Source organism: Hyaena hyaena, unplaced genomic scaffold, assembly GCF_003009895.1.
Source record: "Hyaena hyaena isolate Hyena2069 unplaced genomic scaffold, ASM300989v1 scaffold_82, whole genome shotgun sequence".
Lineage (NCBI taxonomy): Eukaryota > Metazoa > Chordata > Mammalia > Carnivora > Hyaenidae > Hyaena > Hyaena hyaena.
In genome coordinates this window covers 2,497,293-2,521,438 of record NW_024080713.1, presented here as the reverse complement: position 1 = coordinate 2,521,438, position 24,146 = coordinate 2,497,293, and the positions used below count along the sequence as shown (strand labels likewise).

Here is a 24,146-nt window from a genome sequence, read left to right as displayed (position 1 = left end):
TTCAAAATAATTTTTTTAATTGAGACACAACAAGTTGGCTGGGGGAGGGGCAGAGGGAGAGAGAAAGAGAATCTAAAGCAGGCTTCACACTCAGCACAGGGCTCATGGCAGGGCTCAATCGCACAACCCTGGGATCACAACCTGAGCCAAAATCAAGCGTCAGAGACGCTCAAACAACTGAGCCACCCAGGCGCCCCATTTTTTAAAATGCTCTGAATCCTGGGGCACCTGGATGGCTCAGCCAGTTAGGCATCAGACTTCAGCTCAGGTCATGATCTCACAGTTCGTGAGTTCGAGCCCCTCATCGGGCTCTGTGCTGACAGCTCAGAGCCTGGAGCCTGCTTCCCATTCTGTGTCTCCCTCTCTCTCTGCCCCTCCCCCTCTCTGCTTTGTCTCTGTCTCTCAAAAATGAATAAACATTAAAAAAGACTTTTTTAATTCAAACGAGTTTATGGTTAAACTTTTTTTTTTCCAACTCAAAAGTGTTCTTGAAAGGCCAGTACTTCCAGTACAGAACACTTTTAAAACAACAAAACTTATCTCCTGTTAAAGTACTACTATGTGAAAGCGCGTTTAAAGTTGTTCTCCATGGGGAAAAATTTTTTAAATAAAAAGGAACAAGGATTTACTGACTGAAGTATATAAGGCTTGCACTTATTCCATGTCCTGATTTAAAATGAGGAAAACCTTCTCTGACACATTGTTTATACTACGCACGTAGCACTCGGGAACGGTCCTGTGTGATAGTCGGGGATGCATCTTGGTCCCTGAGAGCGGATGCCATGTTCCATATGTCGTTCTGTCCTTCACAGCGTGTAGCAAAACCGTTTGTACTTAGGAGATGCCTGAGGACCTCCTGTGTGCCAGGTGCTGTTCTAGCAGCAAAGGTGACAAAAACCCCTGCCTACATGGAGCCTACATTCTGGTGCTCACTGTATTTTAATAATGCAGCAGAAGGATGCTGACTGTACTGTAACTAGTTGATTTGAGATATTGGGTGGGGAGGAGGTTGAATGGATTTAAAAATCCCCCTCCCAACACATAGTTTGACCTAGTGACTCATTTGCTTATTTATATATTTTTTAACGGTGGTAAGTATATATAACATGAAACTTGCCATTTTAACCATTTTTAAGTGTACAGTTCTGTAGCACTAAGTACATTCGCGCTGGGGCACCTGGGTGGCTCAGTCAGTTAGGCGTCTGACTTCGGCTCAGGTTATGATCTTGTGCTGTGTGAGTTCAGGCCCCGTGTCGGGCTCTGTGCTGACAGCTTGGAGCCTGGGGCCTGCTTCGGATTCTGTGTATCTCTGCCTCTCCCCCACTCGTGCTCTGTCTCTCTCTCTCCCTCAAAAATAAACATTAAAAAAAAAATAAAATAGTACATTGACCCCGTATACAACCATCGCCACCGTCCATCTACAGAACTTCCTGCCTCCCCAAATAGAAACTGCACCCGTGAAACATTAACCCTATTCCACCCTCCCCCAACCCCCCAGCCTCTATGCTGCTTTCTGTCTCTACAAATTTGCCTATTCTAGATGCCTTACATAAGTGGAATCATAAAATATTTATCCTTTTGTGACTGACTTATTTCACTTAGCATAACGTCCTTATTTCATTTATATTGGAGAATGTGCCCAAACTCCCTTCCTTTTGAAGGCCCACTAATATTCCACTGTACGTACCACATTTCACTTATCTATTCATCCCTTGATCGACATTTGGATGTTTTCATTTCCTGGCTGTTGTGAATAATACTAGCATCTCGTTCATGCGTTGTCATATTCCGCAGGAAATGGGGCTAGTGTTAATGTTCCAGTGGTTAGAACATGCGTGAAAAGAAAAAAGTGCCACTTCATGGGTAGGAGCTCTCAAGGAAATGGCTGGTTTGTAAGACCAAATATAAAGAAGCCACACTGCAGGGATTTGGTGGTGAAGGCAGAGACCTCATTCAGGTTCAAGGCAAGGCCGGGACAGGGTTAGAACAAGGAATTCACCAAGAGAGCTGTCAAGGCCAGGGCCGGGCCACCTCTCGGGAGCCAGAGTGCACAGGTGTGCCAGGGTACGACAGGGCAGCGTCCTAACAGTCTTCAGAGCTGAGGGTTTCGGGGCCCAGGCCCGCCACGGAGAGACCTGGAGAATGAGCCACCTTCCTCCGCTGGCGGGCCAGCACTTGGGCTTGCGGAGAGGAGCTGGTGAGCTCCCCTGGGGACTGGGATGGAGGGCAGATGGGATTGGCCACAGCTAACCCACTGCTCCCGCCTGCGTGCCCGTCACCCAGTTCACCGTAGCACATCCTCTCTCCAGTTCTTCCAATGCAAAAAAAGAATATAAAACTTTCCAAGGCAGCTTACAAACACAGCTCCCCCTTAAAATCACCAGTTGGGGAGCACCTAGCTGGCTCAGTCAGAGGAGTATGCAGCTCTTGATCTCAGGGTCATGGGTTCAAGCCCCAGGTTGGGTGTAAAGGTTACTAAGGAAAATAAATAAGCTTAAAAAGAAATGAAACCACCAGTCGGTTTGCCTAGGCTACACATGGCCTAGACCTCCCTTCCTCGCAACCATGTGGAGCCCTGGAGGCTACCACTGTTGAAATGAAGGTGCGGTAAAGCCTGCTGGGCCGTCACCCAGGCCTTCAGTCACCGGATGGGGCGGCTACAGTCAGCCTGGAAAATGTGTTACTAAGTAATGGTGCCTGCTGAGCAGTCAGAGAGGTGGTGGAAGGCCTCACCCGTGTGGACACGCATTCGTCTGCTGGACGGGCGGCGTGCCTGGTGCGTGGTTCGGCCGTGCAGCCCCGAGCTGGAACTCAAAATCCCCTCTAGTGCCTGCCCACTTGCTGCCCGTGGCTGCTCACACAGTCTTTGGCATGTTTTCCCACAAAAGGGGCCCTGCCTGGGAGGCTTTTTATTTTTGCTGTCCCTTCCCTCTTCTTGTTCCCACCCCCCCATGGGGGCACAAAGCCTGCTCCCAAATCACAGCGACATCGCAGCATCGAAGGGGGAGCGGCTGTCGCACAGTTAGCCAATGAAATTGCCTCCCTGTGTCTCATCTGGCTATGTTAGTATCTTTAGACCTCCCCCGTCCATACATCAGGGAGGCGAGCAGCCTCCTTTACTGTTCTCAGCAGTCCTGTCCCTGTCTGGTAGAAAGGAGTAATTGAAAGATGCCCGTGGGCCAGTGGAGAGCGGCCCCTCCCTCCTCCTCTCCCCGGCCTTGGCCTTGCGTCGTCCTGGAAGAGAAGGAGCAGCAAAGGAATCCCAGCCGCACATGGAGAGGAAGCTCCTAACGCTGGCTTTTCTTCTCCCGGTGTCTGGCAGTTGGTATTGCGAATCAATGCCATTTATGAGGCTCGGAGAGGAAAGAAACGCGTGAAGAGGCTGTCCCAGTCAACTGAGAGCAACTCAGGAAAAGGTACGACCCCCCTCCCTGCCACTGTCCCTTGCCCCCCAACAATCCAAAAGTAGGTTCTTCTTAAAAGTGGCTTCCTGTTGTCCATGGGACAGCGAAGACCCAAGAAAGAGCTCAGCCTGGTGGCCTGTCCCATGGTCCTTTGTCCATCCATCAAGTCAGCCCAGTGCCGCATGCTCTGAGCTCACTACAGGAGGGGTTCTCTTTGCTGAGCACGTGTCCAAGGAGCCAGCCTCTTTTGCTGTATTGGTTGATATAGGTACCATCTGAACTAGAGCCACATTCACTTGGAAATAGATTTAGTTCGACAAAGACAGAGTTTGTCCGTGACATTTAACTTGACTAAAAGAAAATAGCCCTTCTGAAGTAGAAATCTTGGGTTTGCGTGACTACATGCAGAAAGTTTCCTGTGTTAGAAAAGCCCACACACGCAATTCCCTGCTATTGCCGTTTTTTGTTTGTTTGTTGTTTGTTCTTCTGTCCAGTGACGGATGAGAACAGCGAGTCTGACAGCGACACCGAGGAGAAGCTGAAAGGTGAGAAGAGCAGGTGCTGTGCTGGTGGCTGTGGCGCTTCCTGCTTAATGTGAGGGATGGGACGGAGAGTCCTCACACGAGCTGGCTGGGCAAGGCGTGAATGTGAGGGGACAGGGGACCCCCAGGGGTATTCAGCGGCCGGTCAGTCCTGGGCATGACCAGAACGGACCTGTTCGGTCCCTGAGCCTATGGCGCCAGCGATCCAGGGTGGGTACCACTGTGGCGGCCCCTTCCCCTGCCGGCCTGGGACTCCAGACGCCTGAGCCCTGTCCCACTCCCACGAAAATCGCTTTAAGATCAGGAGGAAATCCCTGAAGCTCTCAGGGCCTCTAGTACTCATCTGTCAGATGAAGTCACTGAAATCATTGGTCTCTGTAGACCTAAATTCAGGGACCTCAGTATAGGCTTTGGTGAGTTTTCCACAATTTCTCAGACCCAGGGGGCACAGGAGGGATGCCAAAGAAAGCCATAGCCCAGGGCTGCCGAGGGAGGTGATGGGGGCCCATCCTGGAGGATGAAGCAAGTCCATTTCCATCACACAGAATGATGGCAGGAGGGAAGCGGAGTGGAAGCCCCTGACTTAGTCATGTCTCTGCCCACTCTGTCACACACATGTTTACAAAGTTCCCCGCCCCAAAAGCCCCATGGTCTGGATTTTGTCACATCCCACAGACTGAAAGATGAAGGAGATCAGTGAGGGGAGGAGTCCGTGTCCCCCACCCCATCTGACAGAGGGATGCAGAGAGGACTCCCGCCGCTGCGCCAAGTCCACACGGCACACCCTGGCTGAGCAGAGCCCCAGGCTCCAGGCTTCGGCACCCCCGTGAGCCCGGCAGCCTATCCAATGTGTCTCCACCCCGAAGTTTGGCAGGGACCCCAAACGAAGAGTCTTGAGCTAATTCATTAAATGCGGGAACACTTTTTTAGGATTGGAAGGAGCACTCTGAGCTGGGAACCGCACAAGCTGTCATGCTCTGTGCCTCGTTAGGAAGGGAGTCGCTCACAGGCACTCACTGTCCCTCTCCCCTTAGCTCACAGTCAGCGCCTGGTCCACGTGAAGTCACGCCTGAAGCAGGCTCCCAGGTACCCGTCCCTGGACCGGGAGCTCATGGAGTACCAGCAGAGGCAGCTGTTCGAGTACTTCGTGGTGGTGTCCCTGCACAAGAAGCAGGCCGGGGCCGCGTATGTGCCAGAACTGACCCAGCAGTTCCCTCTCAAGGTACGGGCTGGGCCTGGGTGGCCCACCACGGGACGGCGGCGTTCTTGCCAACTTCTCGCTGGCACTCGTGGTTTCCGGGAGCTGCGGGAGTCTGAGGAATGCTCGGTGTCTGGGATCGTGAACACGCGTCGTAACTAGTGTACATCAAATGCAAAAAGCTGCTGCTGGAGAACTTGGGAGGTCCCAAGAGGTGACAGATTCAGAGACTCCAAAGTATGGACAGAAACACTGACTCACTTCCTGTGATCACTGTGCTGACCATACCAGCCTCTGCATCCTCCCCGTCTCCCTCTCCAGCCACGTCTCTTCCCAGGCCATCCTAGAAGCGTCTTTCCCATCAGCCTCATGACTCTCCTCAGGGAGGGTGTGTTTGCTGAACATCTGTGCCGGTACCGGGCATCTCTGGGTGTGTGCACCGGGATCCTGTCCTATCCTATCATGCTGCGTGGCTGCGTGGACCTGGCCTTCCCATATGTTAAGTCAGGTACCCAAAATGCACCGGCACTCAGAAAGCCTAATACAGCCTGGCCAATAATACGTATATCATTCTTGGGCTTTGACATCACTATTAAAGAGGCCGCACCACATTCAATTCAGTCCAGAATGTACCGAGACCCTATTACATTCAGGCTGTTCTCTATTTGGCCCCGTCATTACAAAGATGAGCAAAATATGTTTTCTGTCCTTAAGAAGCTGACGCTCTGACAAGAGGGCACAAGAAAAGCACACAGCGACTCCTGAGGCAGATTGTGACACTGTACGTGCCGTGCCGTTCAGGCAACGAAGGTGCTCAGAGGCAGGAAGAGGGGAGGGAGGGCGCGTCCTGGTCCCCCCAGGACCTCCTGCTGCTGCTACCTCCCTACAGCGTCCTTCGTCCCGCCCACTGTGGCCCAGTGCAGCAGTCGGGTTCTGCCGTTGGAGTTTAGGGTGGAAACTAGGTATCAGTGAAGGAAATGATGGGCACCGGGCCTCCAGGCTCGCTCTGTTCGCCTTTCTGCAACTGACCTCCAGGATGGTCCCCCTAAAGCCCCGAAGCCATGGTGTGCTCACATTCAGGTGAAGCCCACGTGGAGCGAGCACTCGGGCCAGAGAGGACTGTGTTTCCTTCTGTTTACTTCCCTCGGGGCCTAGCAGTGCTGTGCACATGGCAATATTTAATCAGTGTTTCAGGAGTAAAGGCATTAGTTCATGAATTACCGATTGAATCACCATAACTATTGAATGCCTGTCGTTTCCAGCCTAGAATCCCCAGGCTCTTAGACATCCGCATAAAACTTTTGAGCGGAAACATGTATAGTCATTGTTGGAAAGGGGACTAATCTGGAAATGTATCAAGAAAAAGTCCTCTATAATCCCACTCCACAGAGATCATCGCTGTTAGCATTTTGTTAAGTTTCTTCCCAGACTTTTCTCATAGTGTAATTTTCTTTTTTTTTAATTATTTTTTAAAAAATTTTTTAATGTTCATTTTTGAGAGACATTGAGACAGAGCATGAGCAGGGGAAGAGCAGAGCGGGGAGTGGGGGGGTGGGGGGGAGAGACCCAGAATCCAAAGCAGGCTCCAGACTCTGAGCTGTCAGAATAGAACCTGACACGGGGCTCAAACTCATCGACCATGAGATCGTAACCTGACACTTAACCAACTAAGCCACCCAGGCACCCCCTCAGAGTGTAATTTTCTAACAAAACTGATATTGTACATTGTATAATCTTTGCATGGTGTTTTCTAAATGTATCATTATTTATAAACATTTCATATAAATTCTAAAACATTTTTTTAAATTATATAAAGCTCTGTTATGTGCATATGCCCTACCTATTTAACCAATCTCTTTCTGTTGGAAATGTATCTTGTTGCCAGTGTTTCTTTACGTATCTATTTGAATGTGATGTGATCATTCTGTGCTTGCATTTTTGCAGATCAGCCTATTTTATATCTTCTTGCCTTTGCTTCCTCCTTCTTTCTCCTCGCTTCTCACTTTCTCTTATGGTCTTCGTCCCTCACTTCTAGAGTCACCTTGACCAAGATTCCCCCTCCATATTTGCACACTAGAGATCGTACCTGCCATGTTCCGTTAAATTGCTTGATATCATGTAATTATCTTTATAACACTTCATGGAGATGGGGCCATTTTTCAGCCATTTATGATCGCTTGTATCAGTGAGAGAACTCTTCGTGCCTCACTTCCTGCAAATGGGTTTGTGTGCATATAAGAACGCCTGTGTGCACATATGGTTGATAACTCCTATGTTGATGATAGCGTATGTAGGCACATGTGTGTACACATGTACATACATGTATTGTGCATGTGATCCGAGTGCACGTGCATCCACACGGGTGGCCATGTCAAAAAGTGCTGGAACTTGCCTCCCTATAAGGTCTACTCTTTAGTTCTCTGAAGGTTTCCACTGTGGAAAAATGTCATTGTTCCTTCCTTTCGTATTCCTTAGAGTTTATGGTCCTTCACTCTGTGATGACTAATGACCCCCTTCCAACAACTACACCCAGCAGGTGTTTGCCTCTCCGTGAGATTGTCCAAGGGAGAATTATTATTATTCTTTGGCAACAGTCTGAGCTAGTGAATTATCAAGTCAAAAACTGCTCGTGGACTAGTTGGAATCTCGTTTGTTATGTTTCACCACGGATGGAAGAGGGAACCATGATTCTCTCCATAGTGACTATTGATTCTGAAGAACGAAAACCAAAGGACAGTTAATGACTGGCTTTAGGTCTGTAAATGGTGCCTGTGTTTCATTCATTGATAGTTGTCTCAACCATTAATATTAGTAGCAACTTTAATTATGATTGCTCTAGCCTAAAGGGAATCATACTAGAAATAGGTTTTATTTTTTTTGTTTAAAATTTTTTTAATGTTTGTTCATTTTTTGAGAGACAGAACGCGAGCAGGGGAAGGACAGAGAGAGAGGGAGACACAGAATCTGAAGCAGGCTCTAGGCTCTAAGCTGTCAGCACAGAGCCCTGTGGGGAGCTCGAATCCCCGAACCACAAGATCATGACCTGAGCTCAATCCAAGAGTTGGACGCTTAACCGACTGAGCCATCCAGGTTTTCAAATTGAAGAAAATCAGCCTGGTGTTCTGTTCCTTTGGATACTCTCTTTAGAGACTTCCTCCCTCTGACATGGTGCCCTTGGGAAGGCTTGTAGATCGTCTGGGAAGCACTCCGCAGCGCTGGTCTGCAGAGTTCGGAAGTTGTCTGCAAAGGGCAATGACAGGCTATGAGAAACAAAAAAAGAAATTGATGGAAAATATTATAGAAAGATTTTAGACTAGACATTACAGTTTTCTAACTTCAGAAATTCAGCCTCCACTGACCTCAAATACCTGATACTTCAAATTACTGAAGATAACTTTAGCATGATTTGTTTTTCTTTAACTGTTTACAAAGAGAATTTAGGGGCATCTGGCTGGCTTCGTCAGTAGAGCCCATGACTGTCGATTTTGGGGTTGTGAGTTTGAGCCCCACATGGGGCTTAGAGATTACTTCAAAAACTAAAATCTTAAAAAAATAAAATAAATAAAGGAAAATAAAGAAATAAAGAAAATATAACAAGTATAAACCTGTCAATAACAGTAACAACAGGGGCACCTGGATGGCTGTCTTTAAATGTCTGACTTCAGCTTAGGTCATGATCTCACAGTTGGTGAGTTCAAGCCCCACATCAGGCTCTTTGCTGTCATTGCAGAGCCCACTTGGGTCTTGTCTCCTTCTCTCACTGACCCTTCCCCGCGCTCTCACTCTCTCACAAAGATAAATAAAATTTAAAATAAAATAACAACAGAAGCCAGCAATCCTTCCCAACACCTTAGAAGTACAAATTTGTAAACAAACTTGCTAGTTACTAATTATTCTTTTTTGTTTCCCAAACTTATACATATAGTACCTCACTTACAATGTGGCACAAAAATCTGTAGCCCAAAATTCAGCTCCCCAGCATTTCCAAGTGTGTGTACAGTGCTGTCAGCTGCATGCACACTGTTGTTAAGCAGGTCTGTGGAATAGGGTGCAAAGCACAGATTCCCGTTCATGCACAAATAAGTAAACACATGGCTTTAAAAATAAACTTTAGGGGCACTTGGGTGCTCGGTTTGTTAAGCATCTGACTTTAGGTCATCATCTCACGGTTCATGAGTTCAAATCCCACAGTGGGCTCTGTGCTGACAGCTCAGAGCCTGGAGCCTGTTTTGGATTCTGTCTCCCTCTCTCTCTCTGTTCCTCCCCTCCTTGTGCTCGCTTTCTCTCAAAAGTAAATAAATAAGGAGCGCCTGGGTGGCTCAGTCGGTCAAACATCTGACTTCAGCTCAGGTTATGATCCCATGGTTCGTGGGTTCGAGCCCCACGTCGGGCTCTGTGCTGCAGCTAGCTCAGAGTCTGGAGCCTGTTTCAGATTCTGTATCTCCCTCTCTCTCTGACCCTCCCCTGCTCATGCTGTCTCTCTCTCTCTCAAGAATAAATAAAACATTAAAAAAATTTTTTTAAGTAAATAAATAAATATTTTTTAAAAAATATTTAATTAGGGGGGCGCCTGGGTGGCTTAGTCGGTTAAGCGTTCGACTTTCGCTTAGGTCATGATCTCGCGGTTCGTGGGTTCGAGCCCCGCGTCGGGCTCCGTGCTGAATGCCAGCTCAGAGCCTGGAGCCTGTTTCAGAGTCTGTGACTCCCTCTCTCTCTGACCCTCCCCTGCTCACACTCTCTCTCTCTCTCTCTCTCTCCTAGAAATAAAAAAAAAAAAAAACATTAAAAAAAATATTTAATTAGGGGCACCTGATTGGCTCAGTCGGTTAAGCGTACAACTTCAGTTCAGGCCATGACTTCACAATTTGTGGGTTTGAGCCCCGCATCAGGCTCTGTGCTGACAGCTAGCTCAGAGCCTGGAGCCTGTTTCAGATTTTGTGTCTCCTTCTCTCTCTGCCCCTCCCCCGCTCACGCTCTGTCTCACTGTCTCACAAAAATACATAAATGTAAAAAAATTTTTTTTAAATCTTGAATCAGACTTAATAATTTTGTTCTGTTTTTTTTTTTAATAAGAGGATATTCATCCAGACTATGATGTCAGATAAATCAGAGAGAGAGAGAGATTAAGATTCCTAGCTAGTTTCCACACTAGTTGTGTGACCATGGGCAAATCGCTTCGCATATCAGGGTTTATTTCCTTATGTCTAAAATAGGAATGTCAAGGAGTGCCTGGGTGGCTCAGTCAGTTAAGCATCCAACTTCAGTTCAGGCCATGATCTCATGGTTCGTGGGTTCAAGCCCTGTGTCAGGCTCTGTGCTGACAGCTCAGAGCCTGAAGCCTGCTCCGGATTCTGTGTTTTCCCTCTCTCTCTGCCCCTCCCCCTCTCATACTCTGTCTCTCTCTCAAAAATAAGTAAACATTTTAGAAAACTAAAAACAAGAAAGGAACGTCAGACTGGATAATGCCTAGTTTCTTTTTGGTTCTGACATTCAAGGACACTGAAATTAATTGAAGTTTACTGTATAATGTAATTTGACTGAATGAATTCACTAAGAAGTTATAAAATGTCTTTGCCTGGATCGAGGAAAGGCAGCTTTCTTGGGCCCAGAAGTTGGAATACCAGATTTGAGGCTCTGCCTTGCAGATTCATGAGTCTCTTATTTGAAAAGGATTGCTGTAGGGGTGCCTGGGTGGCTCAGTCGGTTAAGCGTCTGACTTCAGCTCAGGTCATGATCTCACAGTTTGTGGGTTTGAACCCTGTGTCAGGCTCTGTGCTGACAGCTAGCTCAGAGCCTGGAGCCTGTTTCACATTCTGTGTCTCCCTCTCTCTGCCCCTCCCCTGTTCACGCTGTCTCTCTCTCTCTCTCTCTCTTAGAAAATTAAAAATTTTTTTTTAAAAACAAAGGGGATTGCTATTAACACTTTTTCCTACTTGATTAAAATATTTATATTCCAGAATGTTAAACATCAAGAATACTTCTCTAGGGGTGCCTGGGTGGCTCAGTTCGTTAGGTTCTGACTTCAGTTCAGGTCGTGATCTCGAGGTTTGTGGGTTCGAGCCCCGTGTCAGGCTCTGTGCTGACAGCTCAGAGCTTAGAACCTGCTTCAGATTCTGTGTCTCCCTCTCTCTGCCCCTCCCCTACTTGTGCTCTGTCTCTCTCTGTCTCTCAAAAATAAATGTTAAAAAAAAAAAAAGATTTCTCTGAAACACACCAGTGTTTTCCTCCTGACTTCCCCACATAAGAATAGAGTTGACAGCGCCCTGGAGACAAAAGACCCCAGCAGACTGAGCTGCCGACCCTTCCCAAGGTTATGGTGGTGGTCTCCACTTAGGAAGGTGGAAGGTGGAAGATGTGGTCTTGCCAAGCTTCTGCCTCTCTCTCCCATGCTGGGGTTTATTCTCCAACCTTCTCACCCTTTTCTCTACAGTTGGAAAGATCTTTCAAGTTCATGAGAGAGGCTGAGGACCAGCTGAAGGCCATCCCCCAATTCTGTTTCCCTGATGCCAAGGATTGGACTCCTGTCCAGCAATTTACCAGGTATGTGCTGGCATCTCCCTTCCCACCCCCAACAGCTAAGGCAAGAAGGGGGGAGGGGGGCGGCGTCAGAGATGGCAGATGCCATAATCCAGTCCTACCTTAAGTGATCCTGATGGGCCCCAGGCTAGAGATTTTCCCTCCCTGTGTTTTAAAACTTCCCTGAAGATACAAATCACCTTGCTAAGCATGCCCCCTGAATGTGGGCGTGTGTTTGGCTCATAAGCCTCTGTGAAGGGCAAAAGTAGTTCTTGGTCTAAGAGACGCTAGAGAAACATTACCCATCACACTTTCCTTGTCCCTTTTCCCTAGAAGCATTAATAGCCCATCCAGCTGTTACTCGGACTGTGATAGGTTTACGTTTCTGCTTTAACCCATGTTGTTACATGTTACATACTAAAATTTCCATTGTCGGGTGTTCCAGCAATTGACCAAACTCAGTAGGCTGTGTGTGCTGTGTTGAGGGATGCCGTGTTCCTTGAAGCTGGCCCAGCAGTCTCCGAGGGCAGTCTGAGCCCCAGGTGGCTCTGAGGAGACAGTTCTCGGGGCAGTCACCCCAGGGGCAGTTCCAATGGGGGGCACAGAATTGTCCTAGTCTTCAGCTGCTCCTTCACTGAGTCACATCCCTAGAGCAGTGGGGGCCGGCTCAGCCTGGAGGTCCCGGAGGGCAGGAGTCACGGCAGATGCTCCGTCGGTGACTGCGGTTTCAGGAGACAGGGCGGCTTGGGTGATGGAAAGCTCCGAGAGCTCAGGGTGGAGAGAAATCCCTCATTCCTCTCCGGATACACTGGCACTTTGGGTCTCCCTCTCCCTGACACAGACCCCAAAACTGTAAGCGCACAGAGGCCCTGCACAGAGATGGACAGGCAGGAGGGGGAGTGGCCCTTTTTGACGGCCCCCTTCCAGAATGTCCCATGATGGCTCACCATCTCGGGTCTTCTGTCTTGTTCTGCTCTGTAAAGCACTTTTGTTTCCCCAACCACAGCGAAACCTTCTCGTTTGTCTTAACTGGAGAAGATGGGAGCAGAAGGTTCGGTTACTGCCGAAGACTGCTGGTTAGTACGCTCAGCTCTCAGTCTGCAGGGGAGGCAGGACGTGGGGCGGGTTAATCAGGAGAGTTAAAAACATGGAAGATTTGGGGGTTCACCTAAGTCTCACGGGTAGAAAGGAACAACAGTTCTGTCTCCTTTAGAAAGAAAATACTTGCTCCACTTTTTTTTTTGCCGAATAAAAGTCCTTTCTATCCTTAAGCCAAATGTCCTTTCTAATAAAACATGCTACCACAGACCCAGAGAGCTCAGGGGCAGCAGTGAAGCATCCGACTTCAGTTCAGGCCATGATCTCACCATCCGTGAGTTCGAGCCCCACCTCAGGCTCTGTGCCAACAGCTCAGAACCTGGAGCCTGCTTTGGATTCTGTGTCTCCCTGTCTCTCTCTGCATCTCCCCTGTTTGCACTCTGTCTCTCTCTCTCTGTCTCTCTCTCTGTCTCTGTCTCTCTGTCTCTCAAAAATAAAATAAAACAAAAATTTTTTTAAGTCAGGATCGGATTCCAATGAAATGACCATGCTAACCCATTTCCGAGGTTGTCTTTTTGAGACCCACTCTTTTGTTTTTTGAGGTTTTTTTACGTTTATTATTTGTTTTTGAGAGATAGAGACAGACAGAGCACAAATTTGGAGGGGTAGAGAGATAGGGAGATACAGAATCCAAAGCAGGCTCTAGGCTCTGAGCTGTCAGCACAGAGCCCAATACGGGGCTCGAACTCACAAACTGTGAGATCATGATCTGAGCTGAAGTCGGATGCTTAACCAACTGAGCCACCCAAGCGCCCAAGATCCATTCTATTGAAAATCTTCAGTAGTAGCAAATCATTTCCCACTGAGTGTATTTGAGTCTTTGAAATAAGCTGATATATTTTAGAATCAAGAATAATGCACAGCATATAAAAGGTATATTCAGTAAATATTTGTTGAATTATTAGTGAATAAAAAGTATGGATAGCAATTTTAAAAATTAAGGGGAAAAAATAAAAAGTTTAGTGGGATAATAAGTTTTTTTGATAACATTACTTTGACATAGTGAGATTGATTTTCATTTTGGTTTGAAAATCAGCTTAAAAAGCAGTTTCCAAAAAGGATTTTCTGGAATGATTTCTGACTTGGAATTATCATTACAATAAGCAACATATGGCTTCAGGGTCACTCCTTAAGAGGAACCACAGTGATCTGGGTTCAAGTTCAGCCTCCTTCCTTTATTGCTCCTTCCTTTATGGCTCCAAAGGCCATTTTGAGCACCTACTGTATGTGCTACACCTTTGATTTGGTCCCTTCAAGAGAAGAAAAATATATATACTACATGGCCAGAGTGCTCCCCACTTATAAAATGGGGTATGGGTAAAGGTACAATATGTGGGAACATCTGGTACATGATAGACACTTAAACATGTTTGGATTCTCTTCTCTGAAGTGGTAACACTCATGATTTCCTTGCATTTCACCCCAAAAAGCCTGGTGGCAAAGGGAAGCGTCTCCCTGAAGTTTACTGCATCGTGAGCCGCCTCGGATGCTTCAGCCTCTTTTCAAAGGTGAGGACCAGGGCCTCAGCATAGGGAAGACATGGGAAATACCCGGACTCCTGGTATTTTTTTAAGCGTATCCTGACATATTTTCGTTCCCACTTCTCTTGTCACTAATATTGGAAATGAGAGCTGATGGTTCAGGGCCCAGGAAAAGGGGGTAGGGGGAGAGTCAAAGTAATCGCAGTGGAGGATGGAAGGGGTGGAGGATATTCCCAGAATATTCCTTATGGTTTACTTTCATACTTCTCAGCATTGTCTTTTGTCATATTAGCTTTTGCCTGACAGAAAGACCACCTCCATGGACGGATGTATAAGTATCCATGTATATGTATGTGTTATGTATGTGGGAGATTTATTATTGTGATTATACTCTAAATTTATCAGTCTTAATATAATTTGGTCCTGTCTTTGGGAAGATGAACCAACGTATCAACACCTAGGAATTGCTGTATTGAATTGGCTCATCCAATTTGGTGGGTAGAAAGAAGCTAATTACTATCATATATGATAATCTTAAAAATTAGGTATAATCCAGCATTCATTTCCTACATTAACCAGACATGACCATCTAATCCTACATTGATTTTAAATTCTTCTTGAGCATATATTTTAGTCTGAGCTTTCTTTTGAGAACTGAAGTCCTAGGTCTACTGTCCATGGATGGAAAACATCATTTCCTAAAAGCATTCCAAAATAAGTGTACTTCCTGTGCAGCATCCACTTACACTCAGAAGAAGCCTGACTTCTACTTATAACCTCTAGCATTGATAGAACTTGTACTTCTCTGCAAGTCTGTTAGACATAAAGAATGATATCCATGTATCTGTGTTCCTACCTCCATTCCACTGAGGTGGGAAGCCTTTTACATTGAAGTTGGTTATTTGCGGGCTCTAGGGCAGTTATGCATTGCTGCTCATGCAGGTCTTGCCCAGCTGGGTTGTTTAAATTTTTTTTTATGTTTTATTTTTGAGGGAGAGAGAGAGAGAGAGAATATAAGCAGGGGAGGGGCAGAGAGGGAGACAGAATCCACAAAGCAAGCTCCAGGCTCTGAGCTGTCAGCACAGAACCCAACATGGGGCTCGAACCTGTGAACCATGAGATCATGACTTGAGCCGAGTCAGCCGCTTAACCAATTGAGCCCTCCAGGCGCTCCCCTCAGGGGGATTTTAAATGTAGAAATAAGGCTGTAGGTCAGTCGTGGCTGCTCAGAGAATGCTTATGAAGGGGAGAGGTGGAGCCGCTCGCGTGAACTACCCCAGCATCCCGTGACACCTTCAGAATTCACACAAGCCCCATTGTTCTGTTGTGGACAGAGGACGACAAGCAAACAAACATGTTAACATACCATATGATGTACACTTCTGTGTTCTCATGGTGTTTTTGTTACCGGGGATGCTGTAGGAACGTGTATGATTGCTTGCCAAAGACCACACAGCAGATATGCTGGATAGAGCCAGAAACACAGCTTTGGTCAACTGATCTCTGTAAACTCGACCTATTTCCAGGTGAGGGACAAGGATGACTAAGATGACAAATTGTCCTTTTGTACAGAAAGAGGAATTGAGGCGCCTGGCTGGCTCAGTCAGTAGAGCATGCAACTCTTGACCTCAGGGCTGTGAGTTCAAGCCCTACACTGGGCCTGGAGCCTACTTAAAAGACAAAAACAGAAAACAAAGAAAGAGGCATGATATTTAAGAAGAACGGCTCTCAAGAGGTCCTGGGTGGCCCAGCCGGTTAAGTATACGACTCCAGCCCAGGTCTTGCTCTCAAGGTTCATGGGTTCGAGCCCTGCATCGGGCTCTCTGCTCTCAGCTTGGAGCCCGCTTCAGATCCTCTGTCTCCATCTCTCTCTGCCCCTCTCCTCCACACACCTACTCTTTCTCTCTGTCTCAAAAATAAATAAATGTTAAAAAAAAAAAAAAAAGAACATCTCTCAGAATCTCTGAAGAAAGGAATATCATTAAATATTGCACAGTCACACTTTGTAACAAACCACCGTAGCTTAAAGCAGCAATCATTTATTCTTACAGACCTGCAGGTCAGCTCAGCTCAGCTCAGCTCAGCTCCCCTGGGCTCACGCATGTGTTGGGGTTGGCTGGAGGCTGGCTGACCTAGGCTGACCTCTCTGCTGTAGGCTGCAAGGCTGGGGTTGGGCCTGGCCCACATGTCTGTCATCCTCCGTGGACAGTGAGCCAGCCCGTGCGTGTGGTTCTCCTGGCTGTGGCAGAGGCCTCCAAGGCCGAGGCTTAGACCTTCTAGGCTTAGACCTTCTGCCTCAGAGTTCTTCATCCTTTTTTTTATTACCCCCAGCCAATGTTTTAAGATTTTCTTCCCCCTGTGGGGCACTTGGGCAGCTCATTCAATTGAATGTCCGACTTTGGCTCACATTGTGATCTCGCGGTTCGTGAGTTCAAGCCCTGTTCCAGGCTCTGTGTTGACAGCTCAGAGCCTGGAGCCTGGTTCGGATTCGGTGTCTTCCTCTTTCTCTGCCCCTCCCTCTCTTGCGCTTTGTCCTCTCTCTCTCAAAAATAAACAAACATTAAAAAATAATAAAAGATTTTTTTTCCCTTTCATTGCCTCCCCTCATAAAATTCTTTTTAATTTTTTGTCATACTATTTTCTTTTTGTTGTGCTAAAATATACATAACATAGAAGTTACTATTTTAGCCATTTTTTAAGATTTTATTTTTTTAATGTTTACTTATTTTTGAGAGGGAGAGAGAGAGACAGAGCATGAGTGCGGGAGAAGCAAAGAGAGAGGGAGACAGAATCTGAATCAGGCTCCAGACTCAGCTGTCAGAACAGAGCCTGATGTGGGGCTCGAACTAGCAAACTGGGAGATCATGACCTGAGCTGAAGTCAGATGCCTAACCGACTGAGTCATCTAGGTGCCCCTCAAGATTTTATTTTTAAGTAATCTCTACAACTTACAACCCCAAGATCAAGAGTCTTTTGCTCTACTGACTGAGCCAACCAGGCGCCCCTTCTTTAGCCATTTTCAGTGTATAGTTGATTAGCATTATGTTCATTCACGTTGTGTGCAACTGTTGCCATCATCCATCTCCAGAATTTTTGTACATCTGTGAACTAAAACTGTACCCATTCAGCGCTAATCTCTCCATTCCCTTCTCCCCTGAGACCCCTGCACCCACCATTCTACTTTCTGTCTTTGTGAGTCTGACTACTCCAGGATCTCATGTAAATGAAATCATATATTTATCCTGTTGTGACTGGCTTCTCTCACGTTAGCATATGTCCTCAAGCTTCATCCATATTGGAGCATATGTCAGAATTTTCTTCCTTTTTAAGGCTGAATAAGTCTATTACTTCTATGTATCATATTTTTCTTTATCTGTTTATCCATAGATGGACATTTGTGTTGTTTGCACCTTTTAGTTCTTGTGAATTATGCTGCTCTGAACATGGCCATTCAGATATCTGAGTCCCCGCTTTCAAATTTTGGGGGTATATACCCTTAAGTGTGGAATTCCTGGACCATTTGGTAATTCTATGTTTAATTTTTTGAGGAACTGCCATATATACAATCTTTTTAATTTTAATAGTAAATTTTATTTAACCCATAGAGCTAAAATACTATACATTATGTCAACACTTAATCAATATAGTCATTGATATTTTACATTCTTAATTCTATATTTTGAAAGTCTATGGAGTATTTTATATTTATAACACCTCTCGGTTCAGACTAGCCATATTTCAAGAGTTCAATACATGTGATATTATTATAAATGGATTTTTTTAATGTATTTATTTTGAGAGAGGGAAAAAGGAGAATGTGAGTAAAGGAGGAGCAGAGAGGGAGATAGGGAATCCCAAGCAGGCTCCGTGCTGTCAGCCCAGAGCCTGACATGGGGCTTTATCTCACAGACCATGGGGTCAAGATCTGAGCCAAAATCAAGAGTTTAATGCTTGGGGCACCTGGGTGGCTCAGTTGGTTAAGCATCTGACTTCAGCTCAGGTCACGATCTCATGGTTAGTAAGTTTGAGCCCTGCATCAAGTTCTCTGCTCTCCCTACTATCACACAGAGCCCACTGCAGATCCTCTGTCTCCCTCTCTCTCTGCCCCTCCCCTCTATTAAAAATAAATAAGCGTTTAAAAGAGAGAAAGAGAGAGAGAGAGAGAGAGAGATGGGGCACCTGAGTACCTCAGTTGGTCAAACATCCAACTTCGGCCCAGGTCATGATCTCATGGCTCCTGTCTTCGAGCCCTGCATCAGGCTCTGTGCTGACAACTCAGAGCTCGGAGCCTGCTTCACATTCTGTGTCTCCCCCTCTCTATGCCCCTCCCCTGTTTGTGTTTTCTCTCTCTCTCTCTCTCAAAAATAAATAAATAGACTTTTAAAAAATGTATGCTCAACTGACTGAGCCACCCAGGTGCCCCTATAAATGGCATTTTTATTAAAACTCTTTGATCCGCAACTAGATTATGGAGGGTCTTACATTTAGACGTTTTAGAATAAGTGTTTTCTTGAGATAAAGTTTGTAAACCATAAAATTCACCCTTTTAGCACATCCACACGGTTGTATAATTGTCACCACAATTGTAGGACATTTTTATCACCCCAGCAAGAAACCCCTGTACCCATTAGCAGTCACTTCCCAACCCTAGTAACCTCCAGTCTGCTTTCTGTCTCTGGATTTGTCTCTTCTGGACTTTTTATCCGAATGGAATCACACAATAAGTAGCCTTTTGTGACTAGCATCTCTGACTTAGCCTGGTATTTCCAAGGTTCATCGCTGCTGGAGTGTGAATCAGTATCTCATGCCCTGTAATGGCTGATTATGGCGTATACTGGAATATCACATTTTGTTTATCCACTCATCAGACATTTAGGTTATTTCCCCTTTTGGGCTATGATGAATAATTCTGTCGTGAACATTAATGTACCAGTTTTTGTGTGAACATATGTTTTCACTTCTGTTGGGTAAATGTCTAGAAGTGTAATCACTAAGTCATATGGTAACACTATGTTTAACCTTCAAAGGTACTGCCAGACTGTTTAGCAGATGCGCTAAACATTCGCTACTATACATTCCCACCAGCAGAGCCTGATGATTCCAGTTTCTCCACTCCCTTGCCAACACTTACTATTGTGTCGTTTGGTTATAGCCACCCTAATGGGTGTGAAGTGGAATCTTACTGTGGTTTGGATTTGTGTTTCCCTGATGGCTACCCCCAGAGAAATTTTAATTCCACATATACACTGTATATCTTTTTATGTACTGTCGCCCCTTAAAAGGCTACAAACCATTATAATATCTAAGTTTTTTTCATCACCACCCCCAAGAGCCAATTTTTCTCTCCTTAGGGGCAATATTGCTCCCATTATGAATGCATGTCTTAGCCCAGTAAGTTACATGTCCAAATTCAAAGTCAAGGGGGTCAGGGAACTTCACCCTTTTGGTGGAAAGAACTGCAAAGGCACAGGAGGGGTACCTAGAGAGGAGATTTGGGACAAAAGCATATGGGGTGAAAGACCCTTTAAGTTTGGCCTGATGAGGACAGCAGGGCTTCCCCTGGGTTCTTCCGTCGCTGTGCTGGGCCCACGTTCGTCGAGAACAGAGCAGTACCTTGGTGTCCTGACGTCAGGATAGCTAAGCTGCTTTGGTGACCCCTTGCAGATCTTGGATGAGGTGGAAAAACGGCGAGGCATCTCTCCTGCCCTGGTGCAGCCCCTCATGAGGAGTGTCATGGAGGCGCCCTTCCCAGCACTGGGAAAGACCATCGTGGTCAAGAACTTCTTGCCAGGATCAGGAACTGAGGTAAGCCGTCAGATTCCTATTGTCTCCTAGAGGAGAATGGCCCAGACAGCCAAGTCCCAGAAGATCAAGCGAGGGGCTGGCTCATCGCCTGAGGCCACATTCAGGTGCATATGAAATCCACCCTGAGTCCTGTCTGTCCATTCCAGGATTCAGTCCCGGACAGCAAGCCCAGAACTGTGTCGTGGCAGTGTATGGTGTCTCTTTCCATGACATTGGCCCCACAGGTCAGGGACCTGCATTCAACATCCTCAGCTTCTCTTAATAGCCCATTACACTCATAGATTGTATTTGAACCCGTTTATGGTTTTGGTCTCCATCACCTCTATAACTCCATATTGTAAAACAGATTCTTTTCAGGGAAGACAAGTTCAGGTACTACTTTTTATTCACCTGTCTAGGACTTGGGGGCATGTCCCCTTCCTTGGCTGGGTTGGGATTTAATACAGGACTTTGTTTTCATCCTTCCCATTCCCTTTATATGGCCCTGTGGACGTCAGAAAGCACATCCCATTCAGCCTGAATATCTATTTCCAAAAGCCCTTGAAAAAGTGAGCCGCCTCTGAGATGGGGGAGGGAAAAGGATAGGTCTGGAATATTCTGCAACAGCTCACCTTCCCAGAACAGAGAGGGACATTCTCCCTGTTGCTGGAGAATCTTATACTGTCCTCTACCAGACGCAGGAGCCTTGGCCACAGGGGTGTTAACATTAACGGGCCCCTCGATGCGGGCAACACAGGGCAGGTGCTCTGCTCAGAGTAACACATCGGCCTGTGAAGGAGTCAGCTATTAAAAGAGAAAAGCAGGAATGCCTGGGTGGCTCAGTCAGTTAAGCATCCGACTTCGGCTCAGGCCATGGTCTCATGGTTTGTGAGTTTGAGCCCCACATGGGTCTCTGTGTGGACAGTGCAGAGCCTGCTTTGAATTCTGTGTCTCCATCTCTCTTTGCCCAACGCTGCTCGTGTGCGTGCTCTCTCTCTCTCTGTCTCAAAAATAAACATTTTTTTAAAAAATGTTTTAAAAAAAGAAGAAACACACACACAGGAGTAGTGACTTGAGATGAATTTGGGAACATTTCACCAAGTACAGAACGAGAGGCTGTGCCCACTAGCATACCAGCTGTAAGACACGTGGTAAGGAAGGGATTGGTACGGGGTTGGGCTCATCGAGAAACACCTTCTAGGGTAGGTGAATCTTGAAAGAGCTGCTTGGACTGGTTGGTCCTTCTGTGTGAGCCCGTGACTCCACTGCAGCCGGTAGTATTCCCTTGCGAGGCAGACGCTTTCCCCCGGGACTCTGAGTGATGGGGTATCAACAGGCATGGAACTCCCAGGGAGGAGGTGGTCCAAATCGGTCATCACCAGCTAGAGCCGCCAGCCGTTTCAGGGTCAAGGGCCATTGACTCTGCCACCCTGTCTCCCTGCCTCCAACCGAACTTTCCTCACACTCCACTGTGAGAGAGTCCCCACCAAGTACACCCGCACCCCACTCTCCCCACTCTCCCGGGATCTTTCTTTTCCCCAGTTGCTTTGTCTTCCTTGTTTTCTTTCCCTGTTCCCCTGACAGTGGGTGCCCCCTGCTGAGGGCCTCAGAGCCCCGGGGCCTGCGGTGCATGCAGCCCCCTCCTCACTCTGCTCCTCTTCCCCCTGCAGATGATTGAGCTGTGCCGCCCGCTCGACTCCCGGCTCGAACACGTAGACTTTGAGTCTCTCTTCTCCACTCTCAGCGTCCGCCACCTGCTCTGTGTTTTTGCCTCCCTGCTTCTGGAAAGGAGGGTCATCTTCATCGCAGACAAGCTCAGGTACCAACCTTGGCCTCTGCTAGCAAAGTGTCTGAACGACAGTCAGCCCCGGACTGCGTGACGTGTGTAGGGCCGCTGATTGCCCGGGACTGCCGAGGAAGCGCCTCGGAGGGAAGAGCACGGGTCAGTGGGCAGCGCAGAGTGGAGATTTGTCAGGCGCAGCAGCTGTGAGAAACCGGGCAAGCTCGTGCTTCCATACACACTACCTGGTTTGCAGTCTACCTTCCACCCGCTCCACTGTGTGCTGGGCGCTGGGCCGTGTGCAGAGGGATGGGGCGCTCAGCCGTGTCCTGTGTGCAGGGGGACAGGGCGCTCGACTGTGTCCTGTGTGCCGGGGGACAGGGCGCTTGGCCATGTCCTGTGTGCCGGGGAATGGGGCGCTGGGCTGTGTGCGGGGAGACGGGGTGTTCGGCCGTGTCCTGTGTGCCAGGGGACGGGTGCTGTGCTGTGTGCCGGGGGACGGGGCGCTCAGCCGTGGCCTGTGTGCCGGGGCACTGATTCTCTGCCATGTGTCGGGGGACCGGGCACTCAGGCGTGTGCCAAGGCACTCAGGGCAGAAGAGACAGAGTGGTACTGCTGGTTCTCAGTCCGGCAGGGGGCTCGGTTCTAGAAGTGAGCAGACCACACGGCACCGTGTGGTAAAGGCTTACCAGAGCAGTGCTTCTAGACAGCGAGGAGGTCACTCCTCAGAGGAAGCCAGTCCTGGCTGAGTCCTAAGACTAAGAGCGAGCAGAAAGCGCACTCCTGGCAGAAGAGCAAGGCAAGGAGGCGGGAGGCCGAGCATGACACCTTCAGGATCTGTGAAGCAGATTGCTGCGGCTCAGCCCAGAGAGGAAGGAAGGCCCGGTGGGAGGCAAGGAGCCATGGTTCACAGCCCGCTGCAGGGCCGTGCTAAAGCACAGGCGTATCCCAGAGGCATCCCTTCCTCTCGGTGCTAGAATAAATCACACAGAATCACACGCACCTGCTTGCCGCTTGGTGGGCTGCCCCCAGATCCTATGGGTTACACTCAGTGCTTTGCAAAGCCCATATCACAAAGCAAGGAAGAGCCAGAAGGAGATACAGGTAGGGATTCGAGTTAATTCTGAACTAGAAAAATAAAAAAAAAAAAAAAAAAAGAGTTCCTGGCATTTTCCTCCTTTTAAAATACCGAACCAGAGCCTTCTTTGCTTTGGAAGTGAGGGCACAGCGGCAGGGGTGGTGACTGAAACCCCACCAAGGGCTGAGATGTGGGGCCCAGGCAGAGATGGGCCATCAACCAGTGAAAGCAGATGAGGCCAACCCAGGAGTCCATCTGGAGGGAAGCAATGCCCGAAACACAAAAATGGAAGAACTGTGGTTTGCAGAGGAAATCTGACTCCAGAGTCTGGAAAACAAAAGGGAGGAAGAGGAACAGGGAAAGAGGAGTGGAAAGGACAGAAGGTATGCACGTGGAGATCATCAGGAATGTGGTAGGAAATGGAATCCAGTCCTCTCGTCCCGTGCCAGCCCATCTGGTCATCTTGGTGATGCTCCTCTTTGGACAACAGCCACTTGGCTATTCCCAGCCCGCTCCCACCGTGGCCTTTAGCGAGCTGTTCACTTTTACCGTGTGGTTGTTACACTCCCTGTACCTGGGCTCCGCTCAGGAAGCGGGCCGGCGCTCGGGCTGCAGCTGGTGCTGGGCACTGGCGGCTCTCCAGGCTCGCTGGGCGCTGGGGGATTCAGACAGGAGAGTTCTCAAGGTTGGGGCTCTGGAAGCTGAGGAGTAATAACCCAGGATCGGATTTCATGGACATTCTAGTAGCTGTCTGTATTCTCTGGAAGCCCCAGAAGTAGAATTCTCAGGCTCGGCCATGTGGGAGGGGAGAACGGTGAATCTCAGAAAGGCCTAGCTAGGCTAGAAGTGATTGCCAGCCAGGTAAAACCTCCTGCCCATCAGGAACTGAGATGGAGCCAGATAGTCCCCCGAGGAGCTTGCTTCTGGGCTGAAGATGTCAGGCTGCGGGAGGCCCAGCCTTAGAAAATGTCCCGGAAGATGGGCATGGCTGGGAGGAGGACGGCGACAGCAGGCCCCACTGGGAGCACTGGGATGTTGCCTCTGGGCCAGGCTCTTGGAAGCGTTTGACCTGTATTCTTTCAGGCTCCTGACGACTCAGTCACATAGCTTCTGTTATTAGGAAACTAAGAAGCACCCAGAGGTTAAGTCACTTTGCCCGAGGAAGCCAGAGGTTACTGGGAGCGCTGGGACGGGGGCAGCCTGGCTCCAGAGAAAATGCGGAGGAAGGGAGAGGAGATAGTCTCACGGCGGGGGGGGGGGGGGGG

General features: G+C 47.9%; 1 protein-coding gene across 1 annotated transcript in view; it reads left to right on the top strand.

Moving 5' to 3' along the window:
• DENND2A (DENN domain containing 2A) overlaps positions 1-24,146 on the top strand; it is a 106,936-nt gene that overhangs the window by 63,099 nt on the left and 19,691 nt on the right. Inside the window, exons 6-13 of the mRNA XM_039234047.1 lie at positions 3,323-3,416; positions 3,899-3,949; positions 4,981-5,168; positions 11,575-11,684; positions 12,667-12,736; positions 14,189-14,266; positions 19,904-20,044; positions 21,694-21,842. Of these exons, the coding sequence (XP_039089978.1) occupies positions 3,323-3,416; positions 3,899-3,949; positions 4,981-5,168; positions 11,575-11,684; positions 12,667-12,736; positions 14,189-14,266; positions 19,904-20,044; positions 21,694-21,842 (881 nt within the window). The remainder of the gene's footprint in view (positions 1-3,322; positions 3,417-3,898; positions 3,950-4,980; positions 5,169-11,574; positions 11,685-12,666; positions 12,737-14,188; positions 14,267-19,903; positions 20,045-21,693; positions 21,843-24,146) is intronic.